The 24,122-nt window shown below is 42.1% G+C and overlaps 1 protein-coding gene across 2 annotated transcripts; it reads right to left on the reverse strand.

Moving 5' to 3' along the window:
- Position 1: 1 nt before the first annotated feature.
- PROK2 (prokineticin 2) lies at positions 2-14,766 on the reverse strand. Of its 2 annotated transcripts, XM_036869470.1 has the most exons (4): positions 14,671-14,766; positions 11,078-11,203; positions 3,036-3,098; positions 2-1,527 (listed from the first exon to the last, which is right to left on the reverse strand). In XM_036869470.1, exons 1-4 carry the CDS (start codon positions 14,764-14,766, stop codon positions 1,423-1,425), a joined length of 390 nt encoding a protein of 129 aa, XP_036725365.1. In that variant the 3' UTR covers positions 2-1,422. The 2 variants fall into 2 exon arrangements, with proteins under 2 accessions (XP_036725365.1, XP_036725366.1); XM_036869471.1 differs by lacking the exon at positions 3,036-3,098.
- Positions 14,767-24,122: the final 9,356 nt, after the last annotated feature.

The raw sequence follows: 24,122 nt of genomic DNA on the forward strand, positions 1-24,122 counted from the left end.
ACCCTGCCTAACCACCCGTGATCAACACCCTGTTACTATCTGCTGAATCAAGACAGTGAAATCCCGTGAGTCCATTCCTGATAACAGTCAGTTTTGCATGTCATGATTTTCCTTCATGCTCCAAAACCTCAATGATTTAACACATTATTTTCATACTACCTTAAAACTCATGCAAACAGAACTTTTCTGTCCATAAAATGAAAACTTACACACTGTTAGTGCTGTATTACCAACTTTGGAGTCTTTACCCATTTTAGAACGTGGGCTATATAGAAATCCGCTTGTAATAAAAACTGACAGCTGTGACAAAAATAAGGATATGATATTAAAAATAAATCAAATGATATATACTACCGTCATTATTCTGATACAGAATTTTTACACAGCAATATTGATACAGGTACAAATGACGGGATGTCAGGCAATCCATTACAACAGACCTTTGGGTTACAAATAAAGTTTAAATGACAACTTAATACCGATTTAAAAATGATAACTAGTGTTACGCCAGATTAAAATCAATACTTCCTCTTCAAGTGACATTTTCTAGAACATCTCTAACTAGGAGACTTTCGTTAAAAAAAAAAAAAAAACTTTATAAAAAGGAAAAGAAATAAATGTAATATTGTACTGGAAAAGTCTTTTAAAAAAATCCCAAATCTAGAAATCTGGACTAAATTACTTTGACTTCCCATTCTTTCTGTCCTCATACTAGTCAAACCACAGACCTGAAACCCACTTGCATAAGCAGGTTCAGTTAAAGTTCAGAAGCACCCCTGCCTCCACTCCATATAAGAGAAGTTTGGGGTCTAGTTCAACTACACATTCTTTTCACTGTTTAAGTATCAGGCAAAAAGCTTGATTCTCATCAGTGATTCTGCCAGCAAGCTCAAGGATGTGGATCCCCACTTTAAAATGCTAGAGGGTCAGAGGGAAATGCCAAACAATAAAATGAGAGTCTTAAAACTCACTGAGGAGTGAGGGAAAGAGACCAAGGTGGGTGTGTGTGTGTGTGTGTGTGTGCGTGCGTGCATGCGTGCACACGCAGTGGGGCAGGGGGTGTTTTAAGAAAAAAAAAGTTTCTGTAACAAAATATCAAATTCCTATTCTCCGCACTTTTGTGAAAATGGACAAGTTACTGGCATTAAAAAAAAGCCAAACCAAAACACAAACAGGGAAGTGAAACTGGTTCCATAATGCCTTGCACTTCACATTTCTATTCAAAACATAAGTCCGCTTTCGATTAAAAAAAAAAGAAAAGTAACACATCACTTAAAAATCAAAGAGGAAAATGTTACTTGGAAAGTTGAGGAAGCAATAGCATTTCTTTCTGGCATATTATTTGTTTGGTACAATCACAGGTAAACAGACTTTACGGACATCGTGTGGCTGTTCACATTTAAAGTTTCTCCTCTAAAGTGGTTACTTTCGGACTAAACAAGTATATCGGTTAAACGAAGTCCGTGAACAGGCTAAGCCGGGCATGCATGGACACGTGTGATGCATTCTCCGTCCAAAAAATGGAACCTAAAATAAAAAAGAAAACTGAGTCAGAGCAGGAAATGTTAAAAAAACAAAAACAAAAAAAACTTGGTTGAGAAATCTCTTTGAATAATAACAGCTAGTGTTTATTGAGTATTAACTATTCATCAAACGACAGGCTCAGCATTTTTTTTATGTATTATCCTTTTCCATCCTTACGACCACTCTGTGAAGATGGCAAATACTTTAATTTACCCATTTTACAGACGAGAGACTGAGGCACAGAGAGATTAGGAGCTTGCCAAAGGTCACATATCCAGAACTTGAAGCCTGGCTGGCAGGTGGACCTGAGGGACCAAGCTTTTAACCAGCAAGCTACACTGCCTTCTACTTGTTCTCATTTTAATTCTTTTTAGAGCGTCCTGTGACTGAAGCTCCTTGAGGAGAACATAACGTTATGGGCACGACCACATGTATACAGTGAGCAAATAAAAATTCACTGATAATGAGAAATATATAAATTCATACATTTGTGCAAATATGTGAGGGAGTTCCCTGGTGGTCTAGTGGTTAGGATGGATTCGGTGCTTTCACTGCTGTGGCATGGGTTCAATCCCTGCTCAAGGAACTGAGATTCTGCAAGCCGCGCAGCGCGGCCAAAAAGAAAAAAAAAAATCTATAAAAAAACCCCAGAAACCATTCCTCCCCCCTCCAAAAAAAAGATGTGAGATGAAGTCAAAATTCTGGGTGGGGCAAGGGGAGTACTAAGAGGAAAATTAGGGAATGAGGCAAGCTCGATTTGCAGAAATGCAATAAAGCAAACCTGGGCTTAGGGAGAACCAGCAGTGAAAGGTCAGCTTCATTCCAAGAGCCGTTCAATGGCTATTTCTAAGAGTCCTGCTCATGTCTTGGGTGAAGCTGGGTTGAGGAGGGTCAACCAGCAACTGGTGTGGTGGTTCTCTGTGCCGCGGCAAGTGGAGGACCCTCAAAACACGTATGCTTTCTAGAGGCAAAGAGCAAAAACCATTCTTCCCCCTGTAGGAGTGGTGCCCTCTTGAGAACCTGCATGCTTTGCAAGTGACAGGGAGAAAGTTTAACCCTAGGCCTGGAGGCAATCGATATTCAATGAAATGGGATGGCAAATTACCCGATCCAGGGTAATATGAGAGAGGCCAGCTCTTACAGACTCATGCCTCCGGGATCCTTCTACAGTTTCCGCAAGGCATGGAAATGCATCCTTCCTGCCTCCCAACTCAAATGCTTCCTTCGGTATCATTCTAGCCATATTTCCTATTCTTTCCACCAAAAGAGGCCGCCCCACACCAGTGATCTGTCCTTAGGAGAAAATCTGAGATGCATCTTCCAGATGCCTTCTAAATCGTTTCTTTATACATCAAACAAAAGGCTGTCTGCAGACAGTGGCAGAACCATTCTAACCTTATTTTTAGGTTGAACTGATTGGATGGACCCAATTCTATGGGTGTCCAACAACGGTCAAGGCTAATTACTCTGGGCATTATCTTTGGGTGCTCCCATGCTCGTGTCCTTCTTACCTCCTTTTTCCTTTTTCTTCTCTTCCTCTTTCTTCTTTCCTGCCTTCCATTTCCAAAATGGTTCTGGAAGGGCCAGGGAGATGGTTGAGATCAATAAATACAAAGGGAAGAAAGGGAAGCAGTAGGACGGCAGGGGAGGTATGTGGTGAACAGGCAGAGCCATTCCAGTTCCTTTGTCTTTCTGCAAGAGCATTATTTTCAAGGCTCTAATGACAGTGTCTACTCGGGGGCACCTTGGCCATCGGCTCCATGCAGACGCATGCTAGAATGGTTCTGTCACTGTGTGTGTCAAAAGGCCCACGGAGGGCTTCCCTGGTGGCGCAGTGGTTGAGAATCTGCCTGCCAATGCAGGGGACACGGGTTCGAGCCCTGGTCTGGGAAGATCCCACATGCTGCGGAGCAACTAAGCCCGTGAGCCACAACTACTCAGCCTGCGCGTCTGGAGCCTGTGCTCCGCAACAAGAGAGGCTGCGACAGTGAGAGGCCCACACACCGCGATGAAGAGTGGCCCCCACTCACCGCAACTGGAGAAAGCCCTCGCACAGAAACGAAGACCCAACACAGCCAAACATAAATAAATAAATAAATAAATAAATTTATTTTAAAAAAAAAGGCCCACGGATAGCTGGCTCATTTGTTGCCACCGAGACTATGTCACAGGAGGTGGAGGCAGCAGGAATGGCATGGACAATTACAAGTGGATGGTATGAGACGTTATAACTCATGACCTTTATGATCCTTTCTTGACCCTGAGATCTAAGAGATTCCTTTCACCGAGCCCCAGACTACTACACGAACCAATGGTTCTCAATTTGGGGTGATTCTGCCCCCAGCCCCCCAGGGGACATCTGCTAAGGTCCAGAGACATTTTTGTGTGTCACAAATGAGGGGAGGAGGCAGCACTACCGGCAGCCAGTGGGTACAGGCCAAGGATGTTGCTAAACATCCCACAACTCAGGGGACAGTATCCACAGCAAAGAATTATCTGGTCTGAAAAAATGTCAAAAAAATGTCAACGGTGCTGAGGTTGAGAAAAATGAACACAGACAGCGATATCCAAGGAGCCTGGAACAAGTGAGCTCCAACCGTAATAAGGGTGTCAAACTGTATACATGGAGAACACCGAGCATGTGTCTGTTATTCATTCATTCAACAGGCATTTACCGAGTGTCACCAGCATATCAGACCCTATTTTAGGTGCTGCAGATACAGTGACGAACCAAACAGGAAAGGCCTCTGCCCTTCATGGAACTTAAACTTTAATGACAGATACCCAGTAAGATAGTTTCAGGTACTAAGAAGTGCCCTCATGGTTTCAGTGCGGTGCTCTGTGCATCTCGACACCATGGTCACTCTTTGGTCTGTCACGTGGGTCGTCCTCAGCAAAAGCAGCAGAAAAAAGAAATAACGCTGCCTCGTTTTGACACAAGCCAAGTGGCCTCCTCTTGAGGTGAAGTAACGCACCTGACTGAGGTCACCCAGCTAGAAAAGGAACGTGTCACAGTCAAACCCAGCTCCATCTTCTTCCAAATACCACCAGGCCCAGACTCCAGGCTCTGGGAAGAAAGGGACTCTTGTTTATGAGGACACAGCACTCTGCCTGGCACATAGGCATTTAAGAAATATTTTCTCGAGTGTGTCCTGTCTCCTGCGCCCACCATAGGCTGTGACCTCCCTGCAGGTAAAGGGGTGACATTCTCAGGTCCTGGAGCTCCCCCTTTGCCCTGAGCCCCCCCTGCCTGGCACTGATCAATGCCACCAAACTCGGAAGCCAAAGGCTCTCGCTTACATAGGGTCCCTCCAGGGTCTAGGAGGGGCCCTGGCAACGTGCTCACTAGGTCGTGTGTTTTTGTGAAACCTTCAGAAATATCTTTGTGTTATTCTTTTTCTTACTGAGAGCACCAAGATTGTGGAAGCGTCAACCTAGATCTCCTCCAACTGAACTTATTAACATAATGATTAGACTGTCCTGCAGGTCCCTTTATACCTGAATGCCCTTTTCTTATTTTTATGCTTTTTCAAGATCCAGTCTGTGTTTCTCCCTCCTTCCTCTGAGCCTTTCTTCACTGGACCAGCCTGTAGCAGTTTTCTCCTCCATCTATGAGCTCTTAGCCACACAGACCACGATTTCTGACACGATACACCCCATAGATAACCTGCCCGTTTCTTGACGGGTCCATTCACTGCTAGTTCTACATTCACTGTATGACAAACCTAATAGGTGTCTGACAGTCACACATGCATGAGCAAGTGTTCATGGAAGATCCATCTTCAGATGTACAAATAGAGCCAAGGAGCTCATCACTCAGTACCAACATGATGGTTTACTTTAGAATCAACTATACACTCAAGCCAATGTTTCTAATAGTCTAGGTTTCCAACCAGCAAATTCTAGAAGTTACCGAGGCAGAACCTTCAGCACTCTTGAGAAGGCATGATTCCCAATACATTCGCAGCACTTTTAAAGAGAAAACAGTCCTGATACAAAACAGAAGTATTATTCGTGCTGTCTCTCAAAACAGAGTCAATTGTGTTAAAGAAGGAAACATAATGGGATACGTGCAGAAAAGCCTAGTCACGCCACATAAAAAGCACTGGCCCTCTTATAATTTTAATCTTAATAAAACCAGGCTTGTTACAACTTTTTCAATAGAAGTACATAGCTCCAAAAAATTCAAATGGTATAACAGTGCATAAAATTAAAATGACAAGTCCCACAGCTTCTGGTTTTAATAGCTATGAAGAGTGCCACTGTATCTTAATTTGGTAAAGTTCTAAATTGTTTCTTCTAATTTTTTTGGAGTAGGTATATACTCACATAACCCGAAATCATGCAGTACTTTATCTGCTCCCATCCTGTGAGGAGAGGGGTGACCTGGGGCCTGGGTTGATGGAGGTCGACCTGACACGGACCTGGGCCTTCCACTGCAGTGTGTCCCCAGAGGAAGTAAAGAAAAGCAGGGAATGGTGGGTCAGCCTCATTGGTTGGGTGAAACTGCACTTGAGTTGGGGGAGCCTTGAGCCTCTGGGACTAGGGGGCTCATAAAAGATTTGCAGGAAATGAGTGGTAGTTTCTATGAGTCAAGGGGACCCCCCGACACACACACACACACACACACACACACTCACACACACACACACACACACACACACACACCCTGGCAATCATGTATGGCAGCCACAGCACCTGTGTGGACGAGTGGGCAAAAGAAGCTGTGTGCTCGGGGAGCTGATGAGTTCCCAAGGAGGCGAAGATGCTGTACCTCCTACGCTGTGTCCTGTAAGGCGCAGTGAATGAAGTATTAGACGGGGGTGCTCAACCGGGGTGATTCCAGCCCCCTCCCACACCCCCGTCCTCCCCGCCCAGGGAACATGTGGCAACGTCTGGCGGCACTTTTGGCGGGCACAACTGGGACGGGGTGCTACTGTCATCTAGGGGGTAGAGGTCAGAGATGCTGCTAATAAACATCCTACAATGCACACGGCGGCTCCTACAACAAAGAGTCATCCAGCCTAAAATGTCAAAAGAGCCCAGGTTGAGAAACCCCGTATTAACCTAAAGCATATTCATGTCTTGTGAGTCTCTCTGCCAATCTGAACCTGTAATCATGGCCATGAAGCTGTCCTGAGAGAGCAAATGCAGACAGTGGCTCTTGACATCTGTGACAGCAAATGAGCATACTTTGTATTCTTCCACCCATCTTTCGCTAAATTTTGCACTTATATTAGTTATATTTCAGTCAGTATTTTAAAAAATGTTATACTCTATTTGGAAATTAGGTCTATAATGTTTCACCATAAGTTGGTTCTGAAATAGAAACAGCTAATAACTTTTTAATTCTTCCTTTTTTTTTTTAACATGAACAAGACCCAGGTTTTAATCAGAAATTTTTTGCTTCAGGAAAGGAAAATGTATTAGTCAAGTTTTAAAGTGCAGCTCAAAAATAAAAATAGAAAACCAAAATGAGGGCTAAAAATGTTAACATAAAAAATGGAATGAAATTTAAAAACAAGATTAATTTTTTGAAGGAAACATAGTTGTTTAAATTTAAAATTTTTTGATAAAATAATAAGCAATAAGAATAAAAGTACTAGTCACATAATTCTAAACTTCCAAAGCCAATGGGTAATCAGAATGCGATGGACATGGCTAATCTTTATAAACTCTAAAAGTGTGGGTATTAATAGAAATGAATGTTTCTTAAACAGCAAAGTATTCCCAGTAGACATATGATTTAGTAATGCATTCTTAATTGTTAAAAAACTAATTGTTAAAAATCAATACATGTTAAAACTATTATTTGCCTAAAAATGTGTTTAGAAAACATGCATCCTATTCTTTTTTTTTTTTAACATCTTTATTGGAGTATAATTGCTTTACAATGGTGTGTTACTTTCTGCTTTATAACAAAGTGAATCAGTTATACATATACTTATGTTCCCATATCTCTTCCCTCTTGCGTCTCCCTCCCTCCCATCCTGCCTATCCCACCCCTCTAGGTGGTCACAAAGCACAGAGCTGATCTCCCTGTGCTATGCGGCTGCTTCCCACTAGCTATTTTACATTTGGTAGTGTATATATGTTCATGCCACTCTCTCACTTTGTCCCAGCTTACCCTTCTCCCACCCCGTCTTCAAGCCCATTCTCTACATCTGCGTCTTTATTCCTGTCCTGCCCCTAGGTTCTTCAGAAACTTTTTTTTTTCTTTAGGTTCCATATATATGTGTTAGCATACAGTATTTATTTTTCTCTTTCTGATTTACTTCACTCTGTATGACAGTCTCTAGGTCCATCCACCTCACTACAAATAACTCAATTTCATTTCGTTTTATGGCTGAGTAATATTCCATTGTATATATGTGCCACATCTTCTTTATCCATTCATCTGATGTGCATCTTATTCTTTTTAAGTAGACATATTTTATTCTATTTTTGAATTATCAAATGTGAAGTTAAAAACTTTACAATTACAAAATTGTAGCCTAGCAGTGACTGTAAACTCTACAAGTTAATTGATACATCTGAAACAAAACAGTAAAATAAACTCAGGGGCCACCAGTTTCTACTTACAGGTCTCAGTTTTATTCATCAAATACTGTTCACTTTATCAAAATAAACAAACATCTGTGGCTAATGTCAAGACCAAACCAGAATGGAAAGTTTAAAATTTGAGCAGGTATAGTCCTCACCTATTCGTAGCCTGTGTTTTTAAAGCACCAATACCTGGGACCACAGTCAGAGTTAATCCACTTTTTTTTTTAACCAAACAAAAAGAAAACAGGGAGGTAAAAGTAATAAACACATCGCATTAAAAAGAATTTTCTGTCTGCATTTTTACCATCTACTAATGAGCTGTAAAACTTCAGAGTGGAGTTTCACCAGGACATGTTTATTAAAAACTTTTTTTTTTCTTGAGTTGTTTTGAATAGAATATAATTGAAAGATACTCTGGAAGAACTAGATTTTCATCGGGATAAATTAATTTCGCCCAAGACAAGTAACAACTCTGGGACTAGAACTCAGTCATCGAAATGACCTATGAAAATGTGTTTTCAAGACAGAAAAATAACCAGTATGAAAAGCTGTAACATTGAGGTCTAGAAACACATTTCAAGTGGGCATCTGAATAGGGGGTAAGTTCAGATCTGACATTAAAATCTTATTTTTTCAGTACTTCACTTCTTTTATCACTTAATTCTATTAGGAAAACTCTACTCTGTTATTATAGACTTTGTTATTAAGTGTGATAAAAACACAGCACAGAGATGTACCTGGGTTTACGGCAGGAGAATGACTTTGTTTCCTTTCAGAACTGACGTTGCACTAAACCTCAACTAGAAACTAGAGGAACCGGGGAGGCAGAATCTGGTTCTCTTGTCAAAATATCTCAGATTTGGAAAACTCATTGGAACTACAGGACGAGACAGGTGCCAACTCTGGACCATCATCCCTCATCTCCGTGAGCATCTTCCCCACACAAACCAGTTTGGGTTAATTGCGCTGAAAAACATGTTCAAATTAAACATGACGACAGCTTTCACGGAAGTAGGAGAATATAGTGGTTAAGACGACACAGACAATGGAGCATCAGACAGAAGTGAAATCCAGAGCCTGCCCTCTGACCTATCACCTTGGGACCTCAGCCACTTACTGAGACCCTCTGAGGCTGAATGTTGTTGCACGGAAAATAGGACAAAACTAAATCTTACTTCACAGGCTTCTTGGGAGTATTACATGAGAAGCACATCCACAACACTTAGTATCCAGCGTCTGGTACAAGACTGCATCCAACGAGTGGCAACTAGTACTGCGATTCATACAAAAATAGTTCCCCAGAATGTGTCACTCTTCACTCGCTCTAGCAAACTGGCCCCGAGATTCTAGTACCCGGGGCACGTGAGGTTATACTAATCCTGTACGAAGACAACGTAAGTCTTAAAGGAGGGTGAGTTAAGAGTCAACTTTTCAGCGACAGCGACTCCAATGGACAAAAGATGACTCTCATTGGATAAGGCTGATGATAAAAACTGAGATCAAGGTCAAAGGCGGCTGGGCCGGCTTCACCACCCCTCCCCACCCCCCTGCCGCCCACCCGGGGTGGGGAGGGGTGGGGTCTGGCACGGAGCCAGACAACTAAGGTTTAAAACATTTCCTGTCTCAAAATGGCCAAGAATAAAAGGTACGTATCATGCTTACAAACGACAAGACCGGCTCACGGGGAGGAAAGGTCTAAACACAACAGGAAGTGTTTCTCAAGGAAACCACAGGAGAGCCCAATGCCATCTTCAGGTGGGTCCAATCAACCAGGGTCCCCACTACAGCGCACAGAGCGAAACCCAAGCCAATATACGTCCTTCCTTATTTCATTCCAAGAGAGTCAAAATATTAGCTGTTATCTGTAACTCTGGAGGACGGGAAAGATGTTTGGCACTACTACAGTTTTAAACCCTAAGCCACGTGTGGGAAAAAAAAAAAAAAAGCAGAAGGTGGAATCCAGCTTGCTTTGAAAACGTTCAACCTATTTTAAGACGAGAGGATACCACGTGTAGAGAGAACACTGCAGGGGACTGAACTCGCCGCCAACAAGCCACCAGGCCTGGGACTTGTCCTTCAGCACACATCCCTGCCCCTGCACCCCACGTAACTGCTGAGTAAATGAAGATGTACCACTAGAAGAGCAAGGCACCTGCAAGCTGGCATCCCTGGGGGATCTGACTGTACTCATACTGTATTTCAAACGTTTTGAATCTGAAGGGCAAGGATTCTCCAGGCTCCACAAACTTCTCTGCTCTCTCCTGCCTGCCACCCACCCCCTTCCAGAAGTCACGTACAGCTGCCTGACCCCTGCAGTCAGGAGAGTCTGCAACCCCTGGGGACACAACCTCTAAAGCGCTGTCTAGCCCTGCCACTGGTCCTGCCACTTCTTGGCAATAACTTTTCAAAAGTGGTGTTCAGGGCATTGTGATATTGAGCTGTTAGATAATAAATTGGCAAGTTAAATATCGTGAACCTCCATGGTTGTGAACAATGCATCCTGTGGAGAGAGTCAAAATATAGGACTTTCAAGTTAAGATACAAGAGTGATTGCATCATGGATGAGTTTCTGCAAAAACCAAAACACAAACTTATTTACTTCTGCCTTTTCGGTAGGTCTGACGTTAAAAGTCTTTTCAAGAGCTTTCATACTCTGATTTCTGCAAAGAAGCATACACAGTATATATATATATATATATATATATATATATATATATATATATCCTAAAATTTTTTAAGCAAATTTAAGTGTTTGAAATTATTTTCATGAAATGTTTCTAATGCCACGAGAAGCATGATATGTAAATGATTAATAGAATAAGGATGGTAAAGGATACAATTCTCTCAAATGGAAAGGGAAAGGAGTGAGGAAGTGGTTTTCCACTTCAACTTCTCTGATTCCCAACTTCTAGCACGTTACCCTGGGTTTCATGTCACACAGGCCTTGCTCAGAGGTGAGTTACTGCAATGTAAGAGAACCACCAAGAACACAAACATATATACTAACTTTACGAGTCAGCGGATGGCAGCTGTCTCCCACTTTGCCCATCGGTGTGCAAATCCGTATGCTCTTAACCCAGATACTAACAGCACAGCACATGGCTCCACCACACTGGGGGTCCTTGTCGCAGGCCTGAAATGTAATAAGCACACAGATAAATACAGATAACAGGAATGACTCAGGCTAAGGGGATCTAAAATTGCAGTAAAAAAAAAAAATGCCCTTTTAATATCCAACCGCTATGATTTTAATAATCTTACATATAAAAAAAGAACTGTTATCTTCATTTGCTTGAACATATTTACAACAAAATCTGATCAGAAGTGATTTTCCCACTTGGGTAAAAAAAAAAAAAAATCGCCTAAATAATGGCTCACACATGATGAAAATCTTAAACCACAAGGTTTTAAAAAAACAAAATCAGCTCTCTTTTTCTTGTGCTTTATGGATGAATCGGCTTTGAATTTGAAGAACGTGTCTATATTAGTCTTTTACCATACATGGCCATTAGGAACTACATAAATCGAATCACAAGATTTTATGACTATTAACTGCAGAATACATTGGGCCCAATTTTAAAAAGGGATTTAAATGGTCTCTAAATCTGGCATGAAATGCTCCAGACCCATAAAGGCACTGATGTAGATTTTTAAAATACTGCTCATTTTCCTTCAAATATTTGCATTTTGGTTCACGAGATTTGATGTTTCTCACACCATTGACTTGATTTGCACCATTTCCTTTTGAAAGAAAGAAATCTCACAGGTTGAGAATGGACAGACCAAGACTTTTTGCCTTATATTACTCTTTTCCGGGTGAGTAACCTGCAAAAAGGAAATTATTGGCTTAGGATATACATATGTGTGCATTACAAAGTTACCTGAACTATCCTATAAGATCCATCAGATTTAGAAATGCAAGCGACAGATGCAATTATCAACAGTGATTACTCAAGACCGTTGTTCCTGATATAAAAAATTGTAAATACATATAATCAAAGAATTAACTATGGAAGAGTTTCCATACTTGACTAAATAGAAGTAAATAATGAAGTCTAAACTTATTTGCATGAAAATAGATCTGAAGAACTATTCTTCTTTCCTAGAACCAACCATAAATAGGATGCTTGGTTTGAATGGTGTGCAGTAATGTTTCGCTAGTGATAAGGTAAAAGCATCCTGTACTATATACGTAAGAAGCTAAAAAGTGTATAATTTAGACACAAATTTTAAATGTAGATTTAATGGAAACAACTAAAACACTTCCTCAGAGTTCTTGGTTTGGGGGACAGCTATAACTTCTCAAAATGGAAATATATGGGCACACTCTTATTCACTATTTTTTCATTAAAAGTGATCAACTATCTTGCTTTAGAATTGGTTTTCCTTCCTCCATAAAGAATTTTTTCTCGAGCTATTTAAAACAAATATCTGGATTTAAACTACAGTTTTCATCTTGGGGTGTTTGAACATTTATAGGAATATATATAAACATTCCCACTTTTCCAATTTTTATTTGAATGCCAGAAATCACACATAGGTAGCCATTACATTCCATAAATGAGACGTTCAATACACGATCTTTTCCAATACTGTTTTAACAAATTCATGTGGCCATATAAATCAATTTAAAAAGAACTACATATACTACCCCGAAAAAAGTAAATATTTAAGGTGGAGGTTTCAGGCAATATTTTATTTCAACAGATGGGACTTGTCAAGAGCAGGAATTCTGAAGCCCCACTAGCTCTTTTAATAAGACAATCAAAATTCAGCCAAAATCTCTTAAAATTCAATCAATCACTTGGATGTTTAACATCCTAGAGATGACATATCTAGATAAGTTATTGAGTTTTTTATTTGACTCCAGATGGTTCCTGTCATGGAAACATAACTACATTTCTTTATTGCCATGCTGTTTTAGAGAAATTTTTTAAATTCTTTTTTTTTTTTTGTAGCACTGATTTAAAACAAGAAAAACAGCACAAATAATTATATAATAAGCCCAGTCTAAACCTTAACAGATAAACATTCAATGTGATAAAATTTCATTGTGTAACACAAAAAGCTTCAGTTCTCAGAAATACAAAGAATTGCATAGGTTTATATATTTTTAATTAGACAGCTGTTTCCTAATGCCCTTCATATTTAACCCACTGCTGATCTATTCAAATAGTGTTGTTGTCTTGTGAATGGAACAAAAAGATACTTATATCACAAAGGAATCTGGGACTCAGAGGATTAGGAGAAATTTAAAATGAGCCAGCAGGGGAAGAGGGGGAAAAAAAACTCATCAGGTTTCAATTCTCATGTATTAGAAAGACCTGTGAAAACTTTTTTTCAACCACAGGGACTGACAAAGCTATTCAAATACATTTGTAAAAATCTCTACAAACCATTCTAATAAATATCACAATGCTTATAATTAAGCATCTCTTGGCTGTAACCCAACTATGTATTGGCTGTAACCAAATACTGTTCTAGTATGAGGACTTTCAATGTGCTATAAGCCTATTAACTAACATGGAGACAATAGAGCTTAATTTTCTCAAGACAATGACATTTCCCTTAAATTTAAATGTTATTTCATTATCTGTATATCATCATTTCAAACACAGAAGTTTTATTTAAACCCTATTGTGTGCACTTAGATATTTGAAATAATTTAATGGAGGTGTAAAATAATTTCAGACTTAAAAAACAAGAGTAAAGCATTTAACAATCAGGAAATGGTAGCGATTTTGCATTGTTGACGTAGACTAGACATTTTTATCTGGTGCTGTAAACTCATCCTTCGGATCCACACAAAGAAAATTGTTGGTGGACGCAGAAGAGAACTGAACTAGTTCCTACTTCTACAAATGATGAAGACATCTCTCTAAACTGCAACATCTACATGGCAACCTATTCCATAATTAAGCCAGAGTACTGGAGGTGCTTTATCAGTAACTGGAAGTGGAAAACTTTTACAGGGAGAACCTCGGGACGCTGGGAAAACAAAAACAAACACAAACAAACCAAAAAACCTGGAACCCAGAAGGCAGCGTCCACATTGCTTTTCAAAGTGCACATATGTCCTCGGACCAAGTTATTTCCAAGCGTTTTTGCGGAGGATGCTTCGGGGAGCAAACTCCTTGACTACAGAATTAAGGCTCCCGGGATTTGGGGGTACTGGGCTTGCCCCTCTGCATTTCAGGACACTAAAATTTTAAGGATAGGGACTGGAATGTCTGGGGAAAGTGCTTGAGAAAACCGCGAAAGGAAACTTCTTTCAGCTTAAGAGAAAAACAGACCAAACACGAGGAGAGAGGGGGAAGCAAGCGGGAGAAGGTGGTGATGAAGGTGGTGAGGTGAGACTGTGGTCACTTTTTCTTCCAGGGAGCGCCCGATGTCCCGGCCGTCCGCGGCTTTGGGAGCAGGGCACTTTTCCAAGTGCGCCAAAGGGCGACTGGAGCAGGAGTCCCCGCCCGGGATGACCCTCACGGTGGCCCCCGCCTCCCCGTGGCGGTCGCCCCCCCCCCGCCCCCCACCCGGTGCCTCTCGGGCGCGCGCGAGGCGGGCGCGCATCCCGGGCGGACAGGTGCACCGGGGGCCGCTTACCCCGGTGATGACGGCGGCGTCCCCCGCGGGGGGCTTGGGCAGCAGCGGCGGCAGAAGCAGCAGGAGCAGCAGCGGGGCGCAGCGCGGGCTACTCATGGCGCCCTCGGGCCTGGGCGGCGGTTGGGGGGCCGTTGGGGGCGCGCGGGCTGGAGCGCGGAGCGGCGGGCGGGCGGGCGTCTCGCGCGAGCCTGCCGGCGGCTATAAACGCGAGCCCCGCCGTGACTCACGCCGCCGCCCGGGCAGCCGCACGCGCGGGGGCCACGGCGCGGGCGCACCTCCCGCGCCCACCCGGCCCGGCCCGCGTCCCCCCCGCGCACGTGCTGCCGCGGGCCCCCGCGCCCCCGCCCCGGGCGCCACGCAGGCAGCGCCCGCCGCTGCCTTCCGCACGCGCCCGCATGGCTTTTGTGGTCGGGGACACCCTCCTCTGCTGTCCTGGTTTCCCCAGTTCCACGTGCTCAGCGCCGCAAACTTGCAGCTCATTTGCACTCCAGATGTTTAGGGAGCGCCTACTACGTGCTAGGCGCTGTGGACACACGGGGGGAGCGCAAGGGAGGTGATAAGAGCTGCTCAATTCGTTCATTTTTGTATGTCACCTACTGCCCCTGGGTCCGTCCTTAGGGTCCAGTAACCGAACAGAAAAAGACATCAAACAAACACCCTGGGAACGTGGAAGACGTGGGGGGGGGGGAGGGAGAGAACAAAGGGAGGGCAAAATTATCCCACATCCCTGACGACACTGAGGGGGTCTGTCCTTCCAGCTGTGGGAGGCCAATTTCTTTCTTTCATTTCAAATGCTGTTCCTTTCTGCTCACATCTGTTCCCGACCCTCTGCTCTCTGATTTTCCTCGCATGCATTTCCTCTCTTTAACATCGCGCCAGCTTCAGGCAGAGCAGTTCAGAATGATGCCAAAGAGGAATGAGATCGCCAGGCTTCGGATGCCAGCCTGAGGCCCCTTAAGCTCTAGGTAGGCAGCTCTCTCTTTTACTTTCTAGCCCAAGATAATCACCCTTCAGTCTTCATAAGATGTGATACGGCGGTACTGGGATTCGTTCATTCGTGTCAACATGACTTGAGTGCCTACTGGGTTCTAGGCCACCTACGAGAGGACCAGTGACAGATTTGCCTTCCACCTGTGACCTCGAGCCTAGCTCCAAGAATCTCAGACTGTTCTTCCTCAACGAAACTGATTTCAAGAATACCTAGGTGTGACCACACCGAACTTGCTGCCATCGAAGTTTTGGGAAGCCCAACTTTCTTCCTGAAACCTCAGCTTTCCCTGGTCTCGAAAGGACCACAAACTGTTGAAAAGCAGATGCGTCTTCCAGTCTCTGTAATAAATGCAGTGAGGAGAGTGGGGACAAAGTTACTTTCAGACTGTGGGGCTCCCCCATGGCAAAGCATTCAGACTAAACGTGGAAAAACAAAACAAAACAAACAAAAAAAACAGGCAATTATCCGAATGAAAACAGCTGAGTATTTGGAAAACTAGATCTTTGATTTTAAAAAGCTTTTTCATGCGTGTTTTTATGTTTGAGAAATGTCTTGAAAGAGAAAGCAAAAAAGCATCAAACTTTTTTTATGTTTTAAAAAACTGTTAAAATTGGATCCACGGTAAAATAAGTGGGAACAGTAGCAAGTGACAGATTGGTGGAAAGTTTCCTTTTCCAGTCTCCATGCCAACGCTAGCATTGGAATGCTGCCGGGTAAACGTAAAAACCAGTCAACATGGATTTTAACATTCCTACAACTTTTTTTTTTAATGGTCTATTTCATATTTGTTACTACTGAACACCAGCTTGGGTATTCCCTGCTTCTCCAAGCGTAGAAAACCGGATATGTATTCATAGGAAAATCAGTTTTCAAAAGTAGATGGCTTCATACACTGCTGTTTGGAAAACAATCCTCATAAGGCTGTTTTGAAACAAGGTTGGAAACACTTAACAATAGGGTTGGTTTGGTTTCATATTGATTCTTTTGATCCTGCTGTTTCTTTTAATTGTTTTAATGCTTTAGAGGAGAAATGAAGGCCTCTGATATGACAGATCTTTGCATCCATGGCCAAGTTAGAAAATTGAAGTCTGAAAGTTAGTTCCATCTTAGAAAGATGAAAGGTTGAGTTTAATTAGTTCATAAATATCAGCTAGGAAGGCCATTACCGAAATAGAAATTGATGAGTAGTTTAACTATTCTGTTCTCTTCCTTACTGTTAATTGTGCCACATGATCAATGCAGCCGTGGGATAACTATAGAAGGAGAAGCAAACTTTGTGTAGTTCGGAGTGTAGCCTCCCGTGTTCTAGCAGACCATCAAGGCTCAGCTGAATTGAAAGGGGCAGTACAGGAAAGTCCACAGACCCCAGGTTTGTGAATCAGACTGACCTGGATTGGAATTCTCAGTGACCAGCGGACAAGTTGCTTAAATCTTTTTAAGCCTCTGTTTTCTTAGTTGTAAAATGGATAAAAAATACCAACCTCAAGGTATACAACCTCCACGGGGTTTAAAGATTATAATACCTTAAAGTACTTAGCACCGTCCTTAAAACATACTGGGAGCCCTGTTAAGCACTGCCTCTTATTAAGTCTCTTCCTTTGGTGTCCTCTGATAATGTCAGCCAACACTGATAGTTTTTTCTGTCTTGCTCACCAGACTAGATTATACACTCACTGGGATAAGGATCCTCGTGTCTAATTTAGCACACACCCCTCCTGGCACATAGGCATGTGGCAGGCCCTCAGGAACTGATGATCACTGAGAATATATCCCATGGAGGATAGACTGGAGACGGGTTACAAGAAAGAGATATACAGTGTGGACACATTTAATTTACATGAATCAATTAAATACAGTCATCAAAAAGCTAGAGGGATACATGCTTTACCTGGGGCCGCTGATTCAGCCCGCCACTCTACTCAGGGGACATGTGACTGAAATGAGGTGAACTAGGAGATACAAACCTCTCATTACAGGCACTCTGGGACTCAGGCTGACGAAGTCTCCATCTCAACACGTGCTTCATGATTGCCAGTGTAGGGTGGTGTAATGGGTTAAATTATGTCCCCACCGAAAGCAGTTTTCAAGTTCTTACCCCACAGTACCTGTAAATATGACCCTATTTGGAAGTAGGGTCTTTGCAGATGTAATCAATTTAAGACGAGGTCCTACCGAATTAGGGTGGGCCTAAATCCAATGACTGGTGTCCTTATAAGAGAAAGAAGAGGGATACTTGGACACAAAGACACACAAAGAGAAGGCTAAGTGAAGATGGAGGCAGAGACTGGAGTGATGCATCTACAAGCTAAGGAGCCCCAAGGATTGCCAACAACCACCAGAACGTGGAAGAGTCAAGGAAAGTTTCTTCCCTAGCGCCTTCCGAAGAAGCCAAAGAAGCAGAAGAAGCATGGCCTTGTTGACACCTTGATTTTGGACTTTTAGCCTCCAAAACTGTGAGAGATTAAGTTTTTGTTGTTTTTAAGCCCCCCAGTGGTGGTAGTTTCTCATGGCAGCCACAGGAAACTAATCCAGGTGAATGGAGCTGGAGGGTTGCACACCAGCTCTCAAATGCCTCTGCCTGGAATTGACACCTGTCACTTCCGCTCACTTTTTTTTGTTGTTGTTGTTATAAATTTATTTATTTATTTATTTATTTATGGCTGTGTTGGGTCTTCGTTTCTGTGCGAGGGCTTTCTCTAGTTGTGGCTAGCGGGGGCCACTCTTCATCGCGGTGCGCGGGCCTTTCACTGTTGCGGCCTCTCTTGTTGTGGAGCACAGGCTCCAGACGCGCAGGCTCAGTAGTTGTGGCTCACGGGCCCAGTTGCTCCGCGGCATGTGGGATCTTCCCAGACCAGGGCTCGAACCCGTGTCCCCTGCATTGGCAGGCAGATTCTCAACCACTGTGCCACCAGGGAAGCCCTCTGCTCACGTTTTAATGACCAAGAAGAAGTCAAAGGACTTAGTCTGTCTTCAAGGTGACAGACAATGCAAGTCTGTAATACACTCTGGTTTCTGAGGAGAACCAGAAATCTGGGGAGCAGCACCATATTTTACAGGAAAGGAGTCATGCATGGCTTGGACTCCTTAATGAGCACGTAATAGGGAAGAACCTTTGTATTCTATTACAAGTTCATCACTAAAGGGATGTTGCCTATAAGCTTAAATTATCCATGATGGCCCTTCTCTGGGAACGCTGCCTTCCAGGTAATGAGCATTAAGCTGAAATACCTTTGTTTAGCTCTCAGGGAACATCCTGACCAGGCCCACCCGTGAATGACCGCAGGGAGGAAGAAATTAACACATCCCCTCTGGAGGCTGCCCGGAACCAGGAAACGTTTGACTTTACTCCTTCCCCTTCAGTATAAAAGAAGCCTGAATTCTAACTCAGGCAAGAGGGTTCTTTGGGATACAAGTCCACCATCATCGCGGTTTGCTGGCTTTCTGAATAAAGTCACTGTTCCTTGCCCTAACAACGCGTCTCTTGATTTATTGACCTGTTGTGCGGCGAGCAGTACAACTTTGGACTTGGTAATAAGCATAATGAACTTTGAAGGATACTAGTTATTATTATAAATGATAATGTATTATTTCCTTTGTTTTTTTCCCAGTTTGGTATTCCCTATACTAGAATTGTACAAAGACTGTGAAAAAAAAGTAAATGTAAAAACTATTTTCTTTTAGGTGGGTGGTAAACTGAAATTCATTTATTCAACAGACATCTACTAAGTACTTACTATACGCAGATATTGTGTAAGGCACTGGACGTACAGTGGTGAGCAAAGCATGTGAATCCAGCCCCCTGGGATTTTACAGTCTAGTGGGAAGAAGGACATGAATCAAATAATCATACAATTATGTAATTATAGGAAACATGTAGAGCACTAGGAGAGAGCATATGGGGAGACCTGGAGGTTTCCTTAAGGTAATGGTGTCAAAGCTGAGATCTGAAGCTTGAACAGGATTTAACTGAGATTAAATGAGGGCAGCAGGAATGCGGGGTGGCTGGGCATTATTCCAGGCAGGGGAATTGCTTGTACTGGAGACTGGAAAGAGCATCCATGTTCAAGGAGCTGAAGAGAGGCCAGTGTTGCCCAAAGAATGAGTCTAAAGGGAAGTCTGGTACAAATGTGAAGCCAGAGCAGTGGCAGGGACCCAGTACAGAGCCTTTTGTAGGGCACGCTGAGGATCTTAGTCTTACTATGGCTGGAGAAGAGAGAAAACATTAAGGATGGACCAGGCATGACGCAAGTAGCTTTTGAAAAGGAGACCCTTTTCCAGTACCAAACTCCTCGTGCCCCTACCCCGAACCTCTTTGGGTGAAGGCAACTCCAACCTTCTGAGGATGACCTTGGAGCCACCCTTGACCTTCTCTTTCTCCCACACCCCCTGTCCAATCCATCTGGAATCCGACCACTTTTCCCTCTGTCAGGGCCACCCTTCTTGTTTGGAGCCATGATCATCTCCAGCCTGGATTACTAGCATCGCCTCCTTACTGGCCCCCTGGTCTCACCCTTGCCCTCTACATCCTATCATCCCTCCAGCTGCCTCAGCCCTTCCACTCCAGCCATACCAGCCTCCTGGAGGCTCCAAAATGCACAGGCAGGCCCCCACACTGGGAACTTTGTTCTGAAACTTCTCTTTGTCAGGACTGCTCTTCCCCACAATAGATAGGAACATGACTGAATCCCTCCCTCCTTCCACCCTGACCTCAGAGGCTTCTCCCGACCACCCTGATAAACGTGCAACTGCCCCAGCTCCCCAGATGCCCCTCACTCTACTCCTTTTCACATTTTGCTTTCTCCTCTGGCACTTAACACCTTCTGGCGCTGTTATTTACTTATATATTATATTTACTGTCTTGCTCCGCCCCCCTCACACATTACCGGAATAGAAGCTCCACAAAATTGGGGATTTTTAAAAAACATCTTTTGTTCACCAATTTAAGTCCAGTGCCTGGAAGAGTGGCTGGCACATGGCAGGCACTCGATAAACATTTGGTGAACAAATTACTGAAAATGTGGAGAAGAGATTGGATGGATGGGTGGGTGGGCGGGTAGATGGATGGACGGATGGATGGATGGGTGGATGGGTGGAAGAAGATGCATCTGATGGGAGGCTACTGTAGTGGTCCAAGGGGCTTCTGCTACTGTTATTGGCAGGAAAGAGGGAGAGAAGTGAACTGATTCACTCAAGCAGTGAACAGGCAGAGCCTCCTATTGATCGAGATAAACAGTGGAAAAGGAAAGGTCAAGATTCACCACCAGGATTCATCTTGTATAACTGATCAACGACAGGTATGCTGGGGTGCAGGAAATTACCTGGATGTGGGGAAGGGCAGCCAGACAGGCCTGGGGTGCAGAGAAGAGGCTGGGCTGGAGATAAAATTCTGGCCAGATATATTCCCTTTAAATTATTTTTTATTTGTCCATTTCATACAATATAGCCAGGGGTTGGCAAACTGTGATCTACTACCTGTTTTCGTAAATAATGTTTTATTGGAACACAGCTACACCACGATTTTGTGTTGTCTGTGACTGCTTTTAGACTACAAGGGAAGAGTGGAGTGCTTTTGAGAGGAAGATTGTATGGCCCACAAAGCTAAAAACATTTATTATCTGGTCCTTTATAGATTCTGCTGACTCCTGCTTTAGGTGATAAAGAAGAGGAGTCTGGAGTTTCTCCACGGGTCCTCAGGACAAATTTATTTCTTTTCCTTTTTCTTTTATTTTAGGGCAAATGCATTACCACCATATTGTCCTGGGCTTGTTATGGGCTGTACTTTTGATGATCTCTCTGGTTTTTCAGTTTAATTCATCTGCTTCCTGAGTTTGGGAATTTTCCCCAAGTGCTAGCTTCCTGATGGACCCCTACCATGTTCACCTTGTTAGATGTAATTTCATCTCAGTTGCCTGTTACGTAGTAGGTGCTCAATATATATTTGTCGGTAGAACTTGAGGTAGAAGGGCAATAAATGTGTGTTTGGTCTGCCATCTTGAACTGGGAGCCTGAAACCTTTTCTCACGTATATAAACGAAGAGCACTTTCATTACTCTTGTACATGAAGTTCTACTTTTAAAAGTGATTCCAACTTGCTTGACAACTTACTTTTTCTGTGTATCATCTTCGTATGACTTCTAATTATCACAGCATAATAGGTGGGCCTGATAATTTAATAGCTGTTCCCATTTTTCTTTGTGTAAATGATTTTCATTGAGATGCATTCAAAAAAAGTAAAATAGGTATTCTGCTTGTTTTTTCACCCTTCATCCTTTATCATTGTACTATTACACGGTGGCTTTTCTTGTTAATAAACCCATAATATCAGTCTGAAATATCTTTAAAAAATAATAACCATGCTTTAAATGTGACATAAGAAAAATGGAATTGCTTTTACAATTCTAAGTAAGACGTCTATTTTAATCTATTTCAATGCTGATGATTTCTCTTTATTTTTAAAAATAAATCACTATGCTTCAATTTGAAAGCCAATTGTCTACGGAGGCACTAAAATTATTTGGTCTATTCAAGTGATAATGTACAATAAAGTTTACCTATTTTTAAATAGTTGAAATATTAATCCAGGAGAAAGAGTTTTCTTAAAACAATTAGTATAGAATACATTTGAAATAATATGAGGGGTCAGGATGATCATTTGCTTCTAAAAGATTTAGGTTTTATTCATTATAATGCTGAATGTCTTTAAAATTCGTTTTTAGCTTGAAGAGGGGCCTAAGGCTAAAGCTTATATATCATGTATTTCATCAAAAGGGAGGGATCGTTATGCACATCTGTAGCATATTTGGTAACTTTCCAGAGTGAAAGAGAAAGTCTCATATAGTAAAGAGGTTTTTTTTAAAGATAAAAGACAGAGCTAGGTCATTACTTCTTTATTATTCTAGATCAACATTTATTCGTTATCCCACACTAAATTTCATTTAGCAATTTGTTTTTCTCCCCTAAATGTGAATCATATTTATTTTTCTTCTGAGGGAAAGGATATGAAATAATAAGGCATCTGGGTAGAGGAAATTTTTTTTGAATTTTATTTATTTTTTATACAGCAGTTTCTTATTACTTATCTATTTTATACATATTAGTGTATACATGTCAATCCCAATCTCCTAATTTATCCACCCCCACTTCCCTCCTTGGTGTCCATAGGTTTGTTCTCTACATCTGTGTCTCTATTTCTGCTTGCAAACTGGTTCATCTCTACCATTTTTGTAGATTCCACATATATGCGTTAATATACAGTATTTGTTTTTCTCTTTCTGACTTACTTCACTCTGTAGGACAGTCTCTAGGTCCATCCACATGTCTACAAATGACTCAGTTTCATTCCTTTTTATGGCTTAGTAATATTCCATTGTATACATGTACCACATCTTCTTTATCCATTCGTCTGTTGATGGTCATTTAGGCTGCTTCCATAACCTGGCTATTGTAAATAGTGCTGCAACGAACATTGGGGTGCATGTGTCTTTTTGAATTATGGTTTCTCTGGGCATATGCCCAGGAGTGGGATTGCTGGATCATATGGTAATTCTATTTTTAGTTTTTTAAGGAACCTCTATACTGTTCTCCATAGTGGCTGTATCAATTTACATTCCCACCAACAGTGCAAGAGGGTTCCCTTTTCTCCACACTCTCTCCAGCATTTGTTGTTTGTAGATTTTCTGATGATGTCCGTTCTAACTGGTGTGAGGTGATACCTCATTGTAGTTTTGATTTGCATTTCTCTAATAATTAGTGATGTTGAGCAGCTTTTCATGTGCCTCTTGGCAATCTGTATATCTTCTTTGGAGAAATGTCTGTTTAGGTCTTCTGGCCATTATTTGATTGGGTTGTTTGTTTTTTTAATATTGAGCTGCATGAGCTGTCTATATATTTTGGAGAATAATCCTTTGTCTGTTGATTCGTTTGCAAATATTTTCTCCATTCTGAGGGTTGTCTTTTTGTCTTCTTTACAGTTTCCTTTGCTAGGCAAAACCTTTTAACTTTCATTAGGTCCCATTTGTTTATTTTTGTTTTTATTTCCATTTCTCTAGGAGGTGGGTCAAAAAAGATCTTGCTGTGATTTATGTCAAAGAGTGTTCTTCCTATGTTTTCCTCTAAGAGTTTTATAGTGTCTGGTCTTACATTTAGTTCTTTAATCCATTTTGAGTTTATTTTTGTGTATGGTGTTAGGGAGTATTCTAATTTCATTCTTTTACATTTAACTGTCCAGTTCTCCCAGCACCACTTACTAAAGAGACTGTCTTTTCTCCATTGTATATCCTTGTCTCCTTTGTCATAGATTAGTTGACCACAGGTGTGTGGGTTTATCTCTGGGCTTTCTAACCTGTTCCATTGATCTATATTTGTTTTTCTGTGAGTACCATATTGTCTTCATTACTGTAGTTTTGTAGGATAGTCTGAAGTCAGGGAGTCTGATTCCTCCAGCTCCACTTTCCCTCAAGAT

This window comes from Balaenoptera musculus, chromosome 11 (assembly GCF_009873245.2).
Source record: "Balaenoptera musculus isolate JJ_BM4_2016_0621 chromosome 11, mBalMus1.pri.v3, whole genome shotgun sequence".
Lineage (NCBI taxonomy): Eukaryota > Metazoa > Chordata > Mammalia > Artiodactyla > Balaenopteridae > Balaenoptera > Balaenoptera musculus.